Source organism: Lactuca sativa, chromosome 4 (assembly GCF_002870075.4).
Source record: "Lactuca sativa cultivar Salinas chromosome 4, Lsat_Salinas_v11, whole genome shotgun sequence".
Lineage (NCBI taxonomy): Eukaryota > Viridiplantae > Streptophyta > Magnoliopsida > Asterales > Asteraceae > Lactuca > Lactuca sativa.
Genome location: NC_056626.2, coordinates 36,877,872 through 36,894,145, shown reverse-complemented (window position 1 = coordinate 36,894,145; position 16,274 = coordinate 36,877,872). Strand labels below are relative to the sequence as shown.

The window sequence follows — 16,274 nt, the reverse complement described above, 5'->3', positions numbered from 1 at the left end:
ACTCAAGGTATGACAGGTACATTCTCAACTATGGTACAAAACAGGGTAATTGGGTTGGATCTTTTCATGTTTGTTTTGATTTCATGCATTAAGTTTCAAATAGTTTTAACTTTAATTTTCTTTTCTTCTATTCTATTTTATTTTCTCTAGTTTAAATTTTCTTGTTCTTTCTTGAGGACAAGAAAGGTTTAAGCTTGGGGAGATTTGTTAGGTGCATTTCATGTACCCATTTTGTAGCTTTATTTCATAAAAGTACATTGCATTTAGGCTTAAACTCATGCATTTTGCATGTTTTTCGGGATTTTTCATGAGGCAACTTCATTCAAATACTTTTGTGATATTTCAGGGAATTTTGGAGGTAGGATATTGTTGGAGGAGGTAAATAAGAGTTACGGACAAAATTTCGGGACTTGCGGAGCACCGAGGAGCAATATATCAAAGAAACGAAGATTTTGGCTTTACAGACGTTTACACGGCCGTGTAAATGGAAGCCTTGCGTTTACGCGGGCCTTGTAAACGTAGATTTCTGCACAGTATATTTTTGCGTTTACGCGGGCCATGTAAATAACAGTGTTAATTTACACGGGCCGTGTAAACGTAAATGCGGGTTTTAAAGCAGTTTTTCACCATTCTTAAAACGGGGAACCGATTTTTTCTTGAGGGGGTCGACTTTTGGAGCAGAGAAGGCGAATTTCTTGAGGATTTTGAAGTTGATTAACACTTGGGAACATTTGATTTTATTTTGTAAGAACTTTAATTTCATTTTCTAGATTTGTGATCTTGTTCTAGCCATGAGTGGCTAGAACCCTAGTTTCTCCAACTTCATGTCTTGACTTCTTAGTTGTGATTTCAATCATGTGACTTGATGTTTGCTTTCAATTTCTATCTAGTGAATTTGATTTTGTTTCAATCGAATGTTTGATTCTAATTGTGATTCTTATTGGCCATTTGAATTAGGGTTAGATCATTCAAGTTATCTAATTGCAAAATCCGTAATTGTTTTGTAAATTAGACTAGGTAACAAGCACTAATCTGATTTCTATTGAATGAAATTAGTGTAAATCTTTTCACACATTCTTACGCTCCCGAGCTTGTGAGGAGTATTGAGTGTTGTTGGGAACATTCACATAAAGCTTAAAGCAACCTTTCAATCCAATTCTAAGAGCTTGTTTAGATTAGGTTAGTAAGGTTAGGATTAATCAAAGAGCTTGTTTTGGTTAATTATTGTGGTGAATGGGAAGTGTTAGAGCTTGTTAACACTTTCAAGTACCAACTTAGATAGAATTAAACAAATATCTTGTCATCCATGAAATCACATTGCTAATTTGTCTTGCATAGAGTTGGAGTTCTCACAAATCCTGAATTTGTTTCATTTAATTGATCATTTACTTATTGCTCTATTCTTTTGTTTAAATCATTCCATACCAACCCCCCATTTATGTGACCATTATTGTACCTTCCGCAAAAAGGTATAAACATTTGTTCCGTGTCTCTGTGGATTGACCCTACTTACCTTGCATTACATTTCTAGTACAAAGTAGTAGTGTTTAAGGAGTTATTTTACCCCTTTATTTGTTAGGTTTGACATGCCTAACATGTAGTTATAACCAAAGTCTCTTGGATGGACAACGGGGATTTGTGGATGACACCCCACATCTGAGTTGTTCGCTACAGTTACTCTAAACCAGTCTAGGGTGACGAAAACTTTATTCTATTCCGTCGGTGTCCAACAACGCCATGACAGGCAAAATTGTCATTATTTAGTATGGTTATAGCAACTCACTTAGAGGAATTAACATTTCAAATTTACGGGAGACCATTCTCTTTTCTAAATGGATTAGTCAAGAACATATTTGTGTCGGTACTCAACCTCGGGGGTTGGTATACCAGCATTCTCTTTTAGACAACATAAGGTTGTATGGGGGCATTCTCTGTACATTCTCTTTCATTCTCTTCATTTTCTTTTGCATACTAGTAAACAATAATATACATGCATTAATACAAGATCGGACACAAACATACTGAACTGTTTTCAGAAAATATAGGATTTTTTGGTGATTACAAAATTATACAAATCATTTTCTCAAACATGCTTATGAACTCACCAACATTTTTATGTTGACCTTTATAAATTAACTTGTATTCTCAGGAAACCGTTGAAACAGGTTGGGCTGAACAAACTAATGGATATTTTGTTATATTTTGTTTCATCATACTTTAATTATTTTGGCATGTAATATTCAAACACAATACTCGATGTAAACAATGTATGCTGTTATATTACATATGTAATGATGATGATGTTATGTTTCAATTATATACTATGTGATGATACTACAGGGATGAAGTAACGAACAAGCCCCCAGACATTTCCGCCGTCTCGTTCGGGGGTGTGACAATATCTATTCTATTTCAACGATTTAATGGATAAAGTTTTCAACTTTATCCATTATGACTCCACCACAAGGCAAGATCTATGCTTCAAACATGCCTCTTTTTCTTTTTCCTCAGAATCATATGGAGCTTAGAAAGCCATCACAAACTCTGGAGTTCTTCAAACTCCAAGAGCATCCAAGGAAATGACCAAAATCATTTAAAAAAATGAACTTAAACTTGCATTAAGAAGAACAAAGGTCAAGTTGAGAGCTTTATACCTTTAACAACTCAAAAATATGAAGGGGATGATGATTCCAAGTTGGTCCCTTGCTCCCTTGCATCAAAATGATCTTTCTCCTTCCTCAAGTTCTACCAAAATCCAAGAACAAGGCTTTCAATCAAGTAAACAAGCTCCTAAACTACCATGAAGGCAAGGTTTTCCTGGAAAAATGGTTGGAGGTTAAAGAGGATACCCTAATCCTTGATATTGGGTGCTTAAATATGGAAGAAACCCTGGGACTATCAGCAGTCCTATGTTGTGGTCTTCCTCTTGCCACGTCGTGGAAGCCATCCAAAACGTGTGTTTCATGCAATTAACATGTCACGTCGTGGTGCTCCATTGACCACGTCTTGACACTAGATTTTTCCCAAAAATCTTACCTTTGGCCCCTCTGAATCCTCATGTAATCTATTCTAGAAAACGGGTGTTACAAGAAGTAGTTGTTGGTACGCAAGAGTATAGGGCAAAAGAAGAAGAGCACATGTTCGCGACATTTATGCCCTTCGTGTGGATTTTGTAGAGCATATTTATGGGGCTCACATACAACCTAAGGTCGAGTTTTGGCACGATGATTTATTTGACGAATCAGATGAATATTCAAATATGTTCGTCGAGAACTCGAGCGAGGATTCGGATAATGAGGACGGCAATTCAAAGTGATGTATTATTTTAATAATGGTTTATTATTTTTATTATGTAATTTTTTATTATGTTTTCTAGGTTTTATTATGTAATTTTTATTTCTAAGTAATAAAATATTTTTGTTTTAATTAATTTTTATTTTAAAATAAAAATAAAAAGTAATGAAAGATGACTATTTTCTTATTTTTATAACCTGATAAAAAAATGAGATGAAAGATAAATAAAGATTCTAACTAAGAGCGTTGATCAGGTAAAATTTCCGAGTTTCGGATAGAACGAATCGGATAGTTCGGGTATTTGAAAATACATATTAAATTGATGAATAAAAAACATAAGTTGGAATATCAATCAAAACATTTTTAAAAATGTCTTAGGAAGGTGATATTTTTATTTGTAATTTTTATTCAAAACATTTTAAAATATTCTAAAAAATATATATTTTTTATTTGTGTTTTTTTATACAAATTACTTTACTCTCGTACAAAAATGCTACTATTAAATGACTATTCCAACGACTAAAGTGATGTTTTGCCCCCGATTCTAGCAGCCAAGCTACAGAATCTAGTTCGTTTTAGAGTTTGCACTCTTTCGGTCTTTCCCCGTTTCCCGTGGCCCATTCGAATTTGGAAGAGCTTGAATATATTTAATATAATATATTCAATTCAATTATTTTTAATTACCAAAAGAAATTTCTAAATCCAGCTGTAAACCAAGAATATTCATCTGATTTAAGACTAATAACCAGGTTCCAAAACCAACTTGAATCCTAATAAGTAAAACATAATGTTAAAATACAATGAGCCAATAACCAAAGTAAAAGGATTAAACATTAAAATTAAAACAAAAACACACAGCTTTAATACATTCGTAAGAAGATAGAACATAACATAAGACTCCAACTAAAAACTTCACCCTTCAACCACCTACGTGGAATATGAAAGGCAAAACATCAAAAACCACACAAGACAACTTCATATTTTTCAACACACTTAAAACATAACAAAAGTAAATAAAAACCAAACCAAAATAAAAAACCACGAAATGCATTAGATTCACGCACAAACTCCTTAATTCCATAAAAGGCAAGGAGGTTTGACCTGCGTATCGGCACTTCGACCCTTCAACCCTTACACAAAAAACATCGCATCCTTCAAATTCTGCTCCACGGTATAAAAAAACCGATCAAACGACGCCGGAACCGACCCCGGAGTCCCCGATTCCGATTCCGCCGCCACCTCCTGAAACATCCGACCACGATACGCGACAAGATCCGCGTAATACACCGGCGGAACCAACGACACCGGCTTCGTACACCGCGCAAACACATAACACAAATGGTACACCAACTTCTGCATCTCATCAGACGAAAACCCAATTTCATCCCAAATCACAGAGTAATGACACGGCTTACTCGTTCCCATTCCACCAAAATGAGAACAAAGATAGAAATCAAATTCAAAAGGTTGAACAATTGTCGTGTCAACAACCGTTCCCGGTGGCACATTCCCGACTTCATTCCCGTTGTTTAGAAACAACCGCGTCGTGTGTCGCTTTTGCGCGATCACAAATGTAATCGCGGGTCGATAGCTTTTGTCATAAAGCGCTTTTTTCATATCCACCATTTCTTTGTTCAAAACCATGTCGAACTGACCATCGCTTACACCATCACGAAAAACGATAATCTTGTTTGGTTTTGTTCCGTTTATGTTGTAATAAGTGTTGACCAGGTCAACACATAAGCTTCCGAAGTTGACGATTTCTTCTTTGCGGTGGGTTTGCGGGGAGACGCGGGCGGCGTAGCGGGTGGCGGTGGGGTTGACGGAGCCGACAACGGCGGCGACAGATGGCGAGGATTCGTTGGACGGAGCGGGGTGGTTTACGTCGGCTCCGATGAACATGAAATGATCCGGACCGTTGAAACGTGGGAACTTTTCGATCAACTCGACGTTGCTTCCGCCTAATTTCGCGTTGATTTTCATTCCTAAATTTGCGAGAAACTGATCGTTTGCTTTGAAGGCGTTGAAGGATAAACAACATTGTGTGATGACACCGATTTGGGTTTCGGATACCCATTTGAGGTATTTGTAGCCGTCGTTTTTGTCCGACATAATGCAGACGATTAACTGGAGGCGTTCTTTGGTGGACCTTCTAGATTCTTCCGTGACTCGTTTGAGAAGACGATCGAGTCGGTTTATGTCTGAGAATTCTCTCATGGTGGTGTGGTGGACAAAGAGAGGGTCAAACATTTGGATTCCGATGCTGTGACATCGGTTGATTAATTTTCCGATGAAATAGTCGACTTGTTGGTTCATTTGACGGTTGTCACGGTTGAAGTTTATGAGGGCCCACCTTTCGCAAGATTTTCCTTGGGTTAATGTTCTTCCTTGGAGAAGATTCCAATGACATTTCGTTTTGTCAACTGTTGTTGTCATTGTTTTTCCATTTAAGGAACCGAGTTTGAGCTGTGGTGGGGCCATCACTCGCCCGTCTACTTCTGTCATGCTCATTCCGACTTCCACATCAAAATGCTTGATGGAATTGGCACTACAATATACAAAAAGAAGGAATCAAAAAACACCGAAAGGAATGGAATCGGTAATTCCATAGAATAAAAAACAACATACCCGTTTTTGCCAGGTGCATATTCGTCACGAACCATGCTTCTTATCTCATTCCTACGAGTATTCGGATTGAGAAGAGATAAATCTTTGAGTATTCTAGCAGCTTCTTTACCCAATTGCTCTTTTGGATATCTTTTATCCTCAGCCAAAAAACAAAATTCCATAGGGACATAATTTTGTTTCTTACTACTTCCCAAATTCAAACAAGGAATACCCTTATGCTTAATCTCTTTCCCCCATTTTTCTCTGAAGTAATCTGTAAGCATGACAACTTCGGGTTCTTTCTTCCCTTCAAGATCTTCAAGAACAAAGGAAATATCCTTTGTGGCTTTTTCTGTTAATCCAGACACAACATACTTTTGATTTGTACGACGATGAGTCACACTGACTCTTAATCCAGTCAGCGCTTTAACAACAATGTTCCCAAATCTTCCAATCTCACTAACATCACGAATGTTGGGAATGGACTCCATGAGAAAGTCAATAACAGGCATTCTTTTGCGGAAAGGAATGGCAGAATAGTCCAAACACACGACTAGTCCATTCTTAGTGAGCTTTAGGCTTTGTTGAGAGCCTCTAAATGCTGCAATACCATAACCAAGGTCATCTTCTTGTCTGTGGACACGTGGATACATACCTCTTCCAACTGAAACCTTTTCCCTGAAAAGATTTGCTTTCATTACTACATCAAGAGCTTGCAACACATCACGTGGGATCTGCGTGGAGTTTCCTTTCAAGAAATCTTGAAGCTTTGAAAGAGCTAACTCGTTTCCATATTTGATGGAGCATGAGTAAGAACGACCATTTAGTTGAACATTGTAAATCCCCTCGGGTAATGAAATTGCACTGTAGATGTTTTTTTCACCATCGTATGCAGTTTGGAGTAGGGGGAATTGATTAGGGTTATCAGAACAGAGCTTCTGTTGGATCAATCGAAGCTCTGTTTTTGGAATTGATTTTTTTGCAGAGCGACTTGAGGAAGGGACATCATGTTTGACATCAACATCGTAACGTAGTATAGTCTTTGATGGAATGAACTTCACAGGAAAATGGTTCACAAGAAGCTTCACGAATCTCATGGCATGTGTGCCATGGTCAGGACGCTTAATTGGCACATTAGCATGTTCTCCATCGTCATTTGAAGGTGATACACAATTGGGGACTTCCTGAATCTGAAGGTCTGAAAATTCAAAACAAAAAAGAATCTGAATGGAGTAACAGATAGGGATTGGCGACAAAGTGTCGTCGTTTTGTTAATTTTATCAGAGACATGGAGTTATGAGAGAGATAATGGTTTTCAAGCTTAAACACATGATAGAAGAATTGGGATCAAATCATAAAATACGATCGTGAATTCTTAGGTTAATTGAGAGATATAGCAAGTATAATATATCAATTTGAGTACAGATAATAGCTTTTCAATACGAAAACAGTAATCAGTCAACTTAAAACCTCAATCAAAGCAAACATATTCATCAAAAAGAAACAAAATTTATCAACGATTGAAACAGAGTAAGTTCTTTAATGGATGAATAGCCTAAAAGGGATTTCCGATATAGAATACGTACCAGCAACGCGGTTCTGAGTATGAGTGAGAGCCTGAGATGGAGACTCGACTGATTGACCAGATCCAACAGGACTCCGTTTTGCTTCTCGATCGCCACCGGGATGATCCGGTGCCCGATCCGCATTCTGCCTAGCAGGAGTCCAGTACGACTGTTGACCACCACCGCCGCCGCGACCGCCACCGTCAGATACTCTACCCCTACCCCGCCCGTACTGTTCCTGATTTTGATTACTGTACTGCTGTGGGCTAGTTCTACCTCGGCCACCACCACGGGGATAGTAACCAGCACCAGAGTTGCGACCGCCACCATCTCCGCCTCTGCCACCGTAGTTGCGACCGCCACCATCTCCGCCTCTGCCACCGTAGTTGCGACCGCCACCATCTCCGCCTCTGCCACCATAGTTGCAACCGCCACCATCTTGTGAGACTCCATAACTCCGACCGCCACCATCTCCACCTCCATAGTTCCGACCACGGCCTCGTCCACGGCCACGATTGTTGCTACCACGGTTACTGTCACTCCACTCCATGTTGTTGTTACTCCACTCCATTGATCTTGATGTATGTGAATTTGGGTTAATCAAAGTAATTTATGATTTGCTTAAGAGGGTCGTGTTGTCGTGGGTTAGTTTTAAACGGGAAGAGTAGGAGACTTGAAGTAAGATTCTAGAAGACTCCGGAGACCGAAGGTGAATCGACGATTATACCCTTGTTCTTTCTGCCCAAGCAAAGGTAGCTTCGATGAAAACCGTGTGGGGTTTCATTTGTTCTTTTGTATTTTTTTTTTTTTTTGCATTTAATTTAGGATATTGTTATAGATGTATGTTTAAATATCGATTGGATTATAAGATCATTTGTTCTTTTGTACTTTTTTTTTTGCATTTAATTTAGGATACTGTTATAGATGTATGTTTAAATATCGATTGGATTATAAGATCATTTGTTCTTTTGTACCTTTTTTTTTTGCATTTAATTTAGGATACTGTTATAGATGTATGTTTAAATATCGATTGGATTATAAGACCATTACGTCACGATAGGGATGAAGTAACTACCACGGAAATGACGGAGAAAGTTCCTTGTCATGACGGATAGACCAAGATCATTATCATTAATAATTAACAAAAATGATATATTAGCACCAAACAGGTCCACAAATATGTTAATAATAAAAGAAAAAATTGACTTTCAATTTTCAAATATTTTTTTTAGTTATTTAAAAAAAGAAATGATATTTCCATTTAATAATTTGATTCATCCACATGAGGTACAACATCTTTACAGCTAACGTATAACTTGTTAAAACATACATTTTAAATGGATGAATCAATTTATCAACTCGAAATATCACTTGTCATTTAAAAAAAAAATTAAATTGTTTTCTACTTTTTATGTCTACAAAATTATCTACCCAATAAAATTATGACAAGTGTCATCATTCCATATTTTTTTAACTAACTCATTAAAGCTATATTAGGAATATATCAAATAAAATTAAATTGAATGGTGATTTGTCATAACTTTAATGGGTAGGAATAATTGTAAGCATAAAAGGTAGGAGGTAATTTAATTTCTCTTCAAAAAATGACCGTATATATGAAATTTATCTCTATATAAAACAAACACGTAGTTTCATTTGCTATGTAGAACCTTCGATGTATACTTACGATAAAAAATTATTGTTCGCTCGATTAATTTAAGTTAGTGTCAACTGTCATCACCAAATATTAACCATTAAACATGTGAGAGTATTAATTTTTGCACGGTTTTGTTCAACAATGTAGATGTAAATGCTTATTGCGAGCAATACGCAATGTGATTATTGGTCTAAGGTGTTGTTTTGATAAAGGTAAATGTCTAAAGTTTGTGGATTATATCCGGAGGAGAAGAGGTTGACCAAAATTATGTAGTCTACAAAAAGAAACTATTTGTTTTTTAACATTTGTAAGTTGTTAAAATAAATTCGTTATAACTACATTTTTTTATGTATCAACCACCATTAAATTGTATATAACCATTCCACAAATCAAACCAAAAACTAATAATATTATTATATTTAGTTAAATAAAAATGAATTTGATTTGTAAGCATGAATTTAAAAAAAAAATGGTTTATGTAGATCTTAAACCTTATCAAGCAATTTCTTAACTTCCATATATATGAAAAATCACAAACATTTATATTTATTTAAATAATCATATATTTAGTTATGAGCCCATATTAAAATTATTTTGTATAATTAAATTTCAACCATATAACAAGGAAAAAAACTACTGAAATAAATTATAATAATAATAATAATAATATAAAATTGATTATGAAATATACAGTCTTTTATGGAAAATAAATAATATAAAGATTGGTTGTTATTTCATATAAATCTATATAACTTTGGGCGTTTTTGGAAAGCCACACTCTTTGTTTTAATAGAAAGGAGAAAGGATTTTATATTAAATTAAAGACTAAAGATAATAGGTCTGGGGAGTGGTGCGATCTTCGGGTGCGGTCTTACCACTGTGGCAACGGAACACCACCCTCTGTGTGTGATTTAGCTATAGTGTGGTTAAATTTGGTTGCGTTTTTTGATTGGGTTGTGGACTTTTAACCGTTTGAACGGTCATTTTTTCAAAATTCAATTATATATATATATATATATATATATATATATATATATATATATATATATATATATATATATATATATATATATATTACCAAACCTCACTTAAATTTTTTTATATTTTATCATCTTTTTTCTCAAAACATGTCAGCATGTCTTCTTCAAAAATGCATATCAACGAAAAAACACCTACTAGAGACATCATAACCCTAAGACCTTTGTATGATCAACCGATTTATTCGTCCCCGTATTATCACTATGGCGGTATGGTTTCGAGTACACCAGGAGTACTCGAAATGAGGGAATATGAACAATGGACTCTTATTGTTTAATGATTTGTATAACAACATGAAACGTCAATAGAAAAGCGGAGAAAATGATGATGTGATTTTGCAGAAAGCGCTAAAAGTGTACCAAAAATAAAACATGAAGGCTTTCAAGTTTCTTGAAGTTTGGAATCATGTGAAAGATAACAAGAAATAGCAAAACAACAAAACATACGACAATCATATCGACAATGGTTCAAAACACTCAAGAACATCTGAAATCCGACCACACTACATTTAATGCTCGTGTTCAATTCGATCTCAACGAAGATGAACATATTCAAGTTTCACCACCTTCTCGACCAATGGGAAGAGTCAAAGCAAAAAAGCAAATGCAACGGCAAAGCATCATATTCGGATGAGCTAAGAGAAATAGGGGTTGATATGAACGACATAAAAGATAGAATAGACAAAATTTTGCAACTTGCTTCCGAAAGAGAACTTCGGAAACAAAGGGATAACGACTTAAGAATACTAACGATGAACACATCGCAAATGACCGGGGAGGAACTTGAAATTTCTTTGGCAATGAAAGCCGATCTCAAAAAATGTTATGCTAATAAATAGGTTTAAATTTTCTAGTTTTTTTACTAAGTTTTTAATCGTTTCATGTGTGTTTTTTTTAAGGTTATAGGATTTTGTTTTCAAGTTTTTTTTCTAAGATTTTAGGATTTTTTTTAAGTAATGTAATATATTTTTTTTTTAATTTGAAGTAATGAAATGTTATGTTTTTATTATTCAAAATAATGTTTTAAAGAGAAATTAAAAAATATGACACCACTCATTTGGTGTGGCAAGAAACCAAACTTTTTTGGTAAAAAGTGATGTAGCGCCTATGTGAGAGTGTAACAAAATGATGGAGTATGGCAATTCCCTCCAACCTTATATTTCACGATGATATATAGCAGATGATATAACAGATGAAAGAGGATATAGCATATGAAAGGTGTAACAAAATGTTATGTTTTTATTATTAAAAAGGTGATATAGCAGATGACGCCAATTTGCTTGGTGGGCAAGTTTGGACCCCATCTTTTTTTTCAACCAGTGTTTATCTTTTTCCCTTGCTTTTTTCTTTTTCTTTCTGTTCTCAATTTTATACACACAGCACATTATATTTGTCATGTAACCGTTCACTATGTACTTTTGACTTTGGTTTTAAAATGTTATTATTCTATTTATTTATTTTTTACGTGTTATGGATCCTTAAACTTTCAGAGAAAATGGGCTAAATAAAAGAATACACGGATTTAATTGGTTACTCATGAATATTTGAAATATGATTAGGTAATTGGGAGTCAACGTGTATGAGAGGCAAAACCGATTTCCCTCTCATTTAAGAGTACTCGTCATTTACTCACACTTGATATAAAGTTCCATCTACCAAAGGGCTTTTAGCTCAGCGGTACCCGGTGTTGTCCTCCCTCATTGAGGTTGAGGGTTCAAGTCCCGTCGTGGACATAGGTGAATTTAAGGTGTAGTTTAGGAGTATGTTAAATTTGCCGTTTCAAAAAAAAAAAAAAAAAAAAAAAAAAAAAATAGAGTTCCATCTGAAGCATCAATTCACATACCCTCTTTCAAATCTATTTCCCTCTCGTTTATAGTGTAAAGGAAAAAAAATCTTAGTTAGAACCATGGCAAATGATGTCTTAAACTTGAGCTAAACTATGGGGGTATTCTACTCGATGTCCTTTCCAGTATATTAAGGTGAAAAAAAATTGTATTTACAGACCATGATTTTGCTTGTATGAATTTTACTGGCTGTGTTACATTTCTTGAACGTTTCTTGGGTGAGCGTTATGTAGCAATTTACTTGTTCCCTAATAAACCATTTCATATCGATATAAGACATATAGAATGTGGTATGGAGTATGTCGAGTTCATAGATGTTTCGTACATTATAAGAGGAGGTAAAGCTTCATTATTCATTGACCACTACGGTGACGAATTAGAGGGTTTTGTTTGTATCAAGTAAAGATGAAGTACTTAGTCATGATGAGGTGGAATCGGTTATTTAGGGTCCAATAGAAGAGGACATTAATATAGAAAAATTTTTAGTTTACTTGGATAACGACCATTATGAAATGAACAAAACTAGTAATGATGATTTTTTGAGTAAGTTATACATGGATAATGAAGATCAAGTATAAGTTAATACGCAAAATGAACACAACCAAGAAGTTGATGATATTGTTATTGATGAAGAATGTGAGAATAACCCTGTAGGTGATGTGACATCCCCAAAATCACGGCCAGAAAAGACCGTTTTAATTTATACTTTTAAAATAATTTCAGAGTAAATCCATTGATTTAAAAGAGTTGCGGAATTTGTTCCCAAAACAAAATATGATAAAATAAAGTTTATGAAAGCATTTCATCAAGAGATGCATTTTCATTATATAACAATATTCGGGATGTCATGTTCCGATAAACAGACCAAAAGCATAAACAACAAAAGATAGACCATACAACAGTTACATATAACAACTGGTCTAATATCAAAAGATCTTGATAAGTCATCCAACTTATGTTCTTGTGCCACTACCTGTAATACAACAAAACTGAGTGGGTTAGGCTTGGGAGTCTAGTGAGCATATAGGGTTTTCAACCCACAATAAATAATTATATTTAATTTCACCAACCAACAATAACCCGATTACCCATTCTCGTTATCCTCACTTTACGTCTCTAAAACAACACCTATTATAGGGACCTAATCTAGGAATTTCATCGGGATGGACTTTACCGCGAGGGGTTTCCTCAACAATAAAATTCCTAAGGCAACCATGAGGGGGATAGAGTACACTGGTGAACACATCGTTCACAACACCTACAAGTTATGAACCTACCAACGTTCCACTAAATTGTCTAGAAAGAGTCTGTGGTCGTCATCCATACTCCGCTAGATGACTAAATCAACAACAACATCGAGGTCTCTCATCTGTTTATCACACATCAACTATCTACCCATGTTCTACCCAACATATTAGTAGATAAAAATATATATTTTTATACATACTTTAAAACCTGTATAGTATTCTCATTCAATACATATTCCAAACAACATATGAGACACATACACATAACACGTATCTCATAGAGAATAAATCATATCTATGAGTTAGTAGAAAGTGAATATGCATTCTCACATATAAACAACAATATGTACACATAACATGTATTTCATATCAAATACTTTATAATTATGTGATAGAAGAAAGTAACTACACACTCACTTGATCAGAAGATGATCGGACAGCACTACGACTTGTACAAGTAGTATTCTTTGGTAGATCTTGAAGATCTTCACAAAAATTGGCTTCTCGCGGGCAGAGCTTCGGCTCGAGAATTGCACTTCTCGGGATCTTCGGGGCTTCGGGACTTGCTTCGGGGCTCAAGATTAATATCGGGGCTTCGGGATATTTCTTGCACGAAAAACGAGGTAAAACGGGAGAGAGAAGAGAAAATGAGCAAAGGAATCAGTTGCCCTAGCATCCCTTTTATAAAGGATGGAACCTTCGATTATGTTGGGCGTAATCCTAGGTACACTGGGCGTAACCCGGATAAGTCCGGTGACTCCCCCCCTTTGGATAATATCGGATATTTATATTTAAATTTAATATTTTAATTATTTAATAAACTTCAAAAATTCATATCTTCCTCATATGAACTCCGTTTTCGACGTTCTTTATATCCACGCGTCGGTGAGACTACACTCTACAACTTTTGTTTAGACTCCGTCGGCTAATTTTGAATTTATTTTTATTATTTATTTTTAGTAGGCCGGGACAGGAAAACTCCGTTATAAATTCATAACTTCTTCATCTGACGTCCGTTTTCATTTATCTTTTTATCGTTGCACTACCAATGACGAGATCTTAGATTTTCGTTTAGATTGCTTCGGCTAGAAATCACACGATCTCATATTCGAGTTTCGGGTTGCATACTGTTAAGCTGAAACTTCGGAAAATCATAACTTCCTCATACGAAGTCAGATTTGGACGATCTTTTTATGAACGCTTTCTGTTTAACAAACTCTACAACATTCGTTTAGATCACTAAGTCTAAATATCGCTCTATCTCAAATTCACATTTTACGTCATTCAGCGTCGTGTCGGTTCTGTCGCGAAACTTCGACAGATCATAACTTCTTCGTTATAACTCGGATTTCGGCATTCTTTATATATTCGGAAACCTCGTTTCAACTACTACAACATTATCCATAGATATCGGCTTTATTTAATATTTCATTTTGACGCTTATTTTCATACTTAATTCAATTAAGTCACACAGTTAAGCACAAAACACATAATACTCAAATAATACACTTCTATTATTTCAAAAACGGGTTACAAAGATTAACCTAGACTATTACATCAACATTAATGAGAAGCCCAGAAAAACAGGTGTGACAACCCAAAATTTCCATTCTGAACAAACCATATCAAGCCAATAGAAGTTAGAACAGTTACAGAGAAATTCCAGACTTTGGGTATAAGTTTGAGTATTTCAGGTTTAACACTTAAGGAGATATCAGGAGAGTGGATGCACTAGGCTTTTGTTCAACACTGTTATTCCAATACTCTATGATATTAGAGTTCATTCCAGGAATAAAATATTTTCTGCCAAAAATCTCAGGACTATATATAGAAATCTGAGTCATATTCATTCATTAGTTACATTTCCAACTAGAGAAAAGCCATTTTCTCTCTCACGGATCTTCGGGTTTTTATCCCAAATCGTGAGTACCTCTCTCTAGTTGTATTATATAGCTTAGATTGTGCTTAATAACCTAGAGACTACCCATGGCTTGTTAGACATCCAAAACATTGAGAATCAAGGGTTGAAAATGAGTTCACGGCCAAGGAAGTTCTTGGGCCGTGAACTCCATATTAGGGTGCCAAAATGCCCTAAAGACCTTTATTAAGCCAAGAGACAAACATAGCACTTTACCTTGATGTGTCTAGGACCCAAAACAATAAAAATATCAACACCCATGAGTGTTTACGGCCGCAAACACATGACCAAATGGTCCATGGGCCGTGAACTCAAGTTAGGGGTGTTTTGATGCCACAAACACTTCCAAAGGCTTAGGCTTGAAATTAGAATGCTTCCTTATGACCTTTAGGACCCTCATAAACATAAATGGCCATGATTTTACGGTAGTAAACTCATTTGGGCCGTGAACTCCTCAAAAACTCCAAAGATGGTGGTCTTTTTCATCCTAGGTTAGAGCTATTGTCCCTACATCATTCCCTAGCCTTCAAACTTGCATTCCCACATGAGTAGCCATGATTTTACGGCCGTAAACTCCCTTGAACCATGAACTCATGGTAGTAAACTCATGTGAGTGCCTTTATACCTTCCTATGTTGAATCACATGTGATTCCAACACTTGGTCAAGGTGTTACCTAGTCCCGAAAGGTGTTTCCTTTCATATAGATGTTATAAACACTATATTCATGTCAATATGTGTCCTTATATGTCATTTAGGACTTATTGTGTCTCGGGACTTCATTCGTGGAACTTCTCATCCCTACACGCATACCCGCTAGAACCACTCACAACAAGTGAGTTCATACCCCTTAATCAATGTTTTAAATGATTTTAAATGCTTTAATGGGGGGAATACAAGTAGAAAACAATATGTTATTAAATCACTCTTATGTATTTTATAACTGTGTTTTCATCCAGCAGATTTCACATACTTCAAAATGTGATGCATGAAATGTTTTTCTATCTTAAAAATACTTTGTTATCAAACGTATTACTTTTGAAATGTTTATTAAATTGACATCAAGTCGTTGTTAATTATTGTTCAAAACTCTTAGATGTCTTACAA

At 35.5% G+C, this 16,274-nt stretch overlaps 1 protein-coding gene across 1 annotated transcript; it reads right to left on the bottom strand.

The window, feature by feature from the left end:
• Positions 1 to 4,133: 4,133 nt before the first annotated feature.
• Positions 4,134 to 8,137, bottom strand: LOC111909006 (protein argonaute 2). Its single transcript, XM_023904805.3, has 3 exons — positions 7,488 to 8,137; positions 5,923 to 7,099; positions 4,134 to 5,842 (listed from the first exon to the last, which is right to left on the bottom strand). Exons 1-3 carry the CDS (start codon positions 8,035 to 8,037, stop codon positions 4,426 to 4,428), a joined length of 3,144 nt encoding a protein of 1,047 aa, XP_023760573.2. The 5' UTR covers positions 8,038 to 8,137; the 3' UTR covers positions 4,134 to 4,425.
• Between the last annotated feature and the right edge of the window lie 8,137 nt (positions 8,138 to 16,274).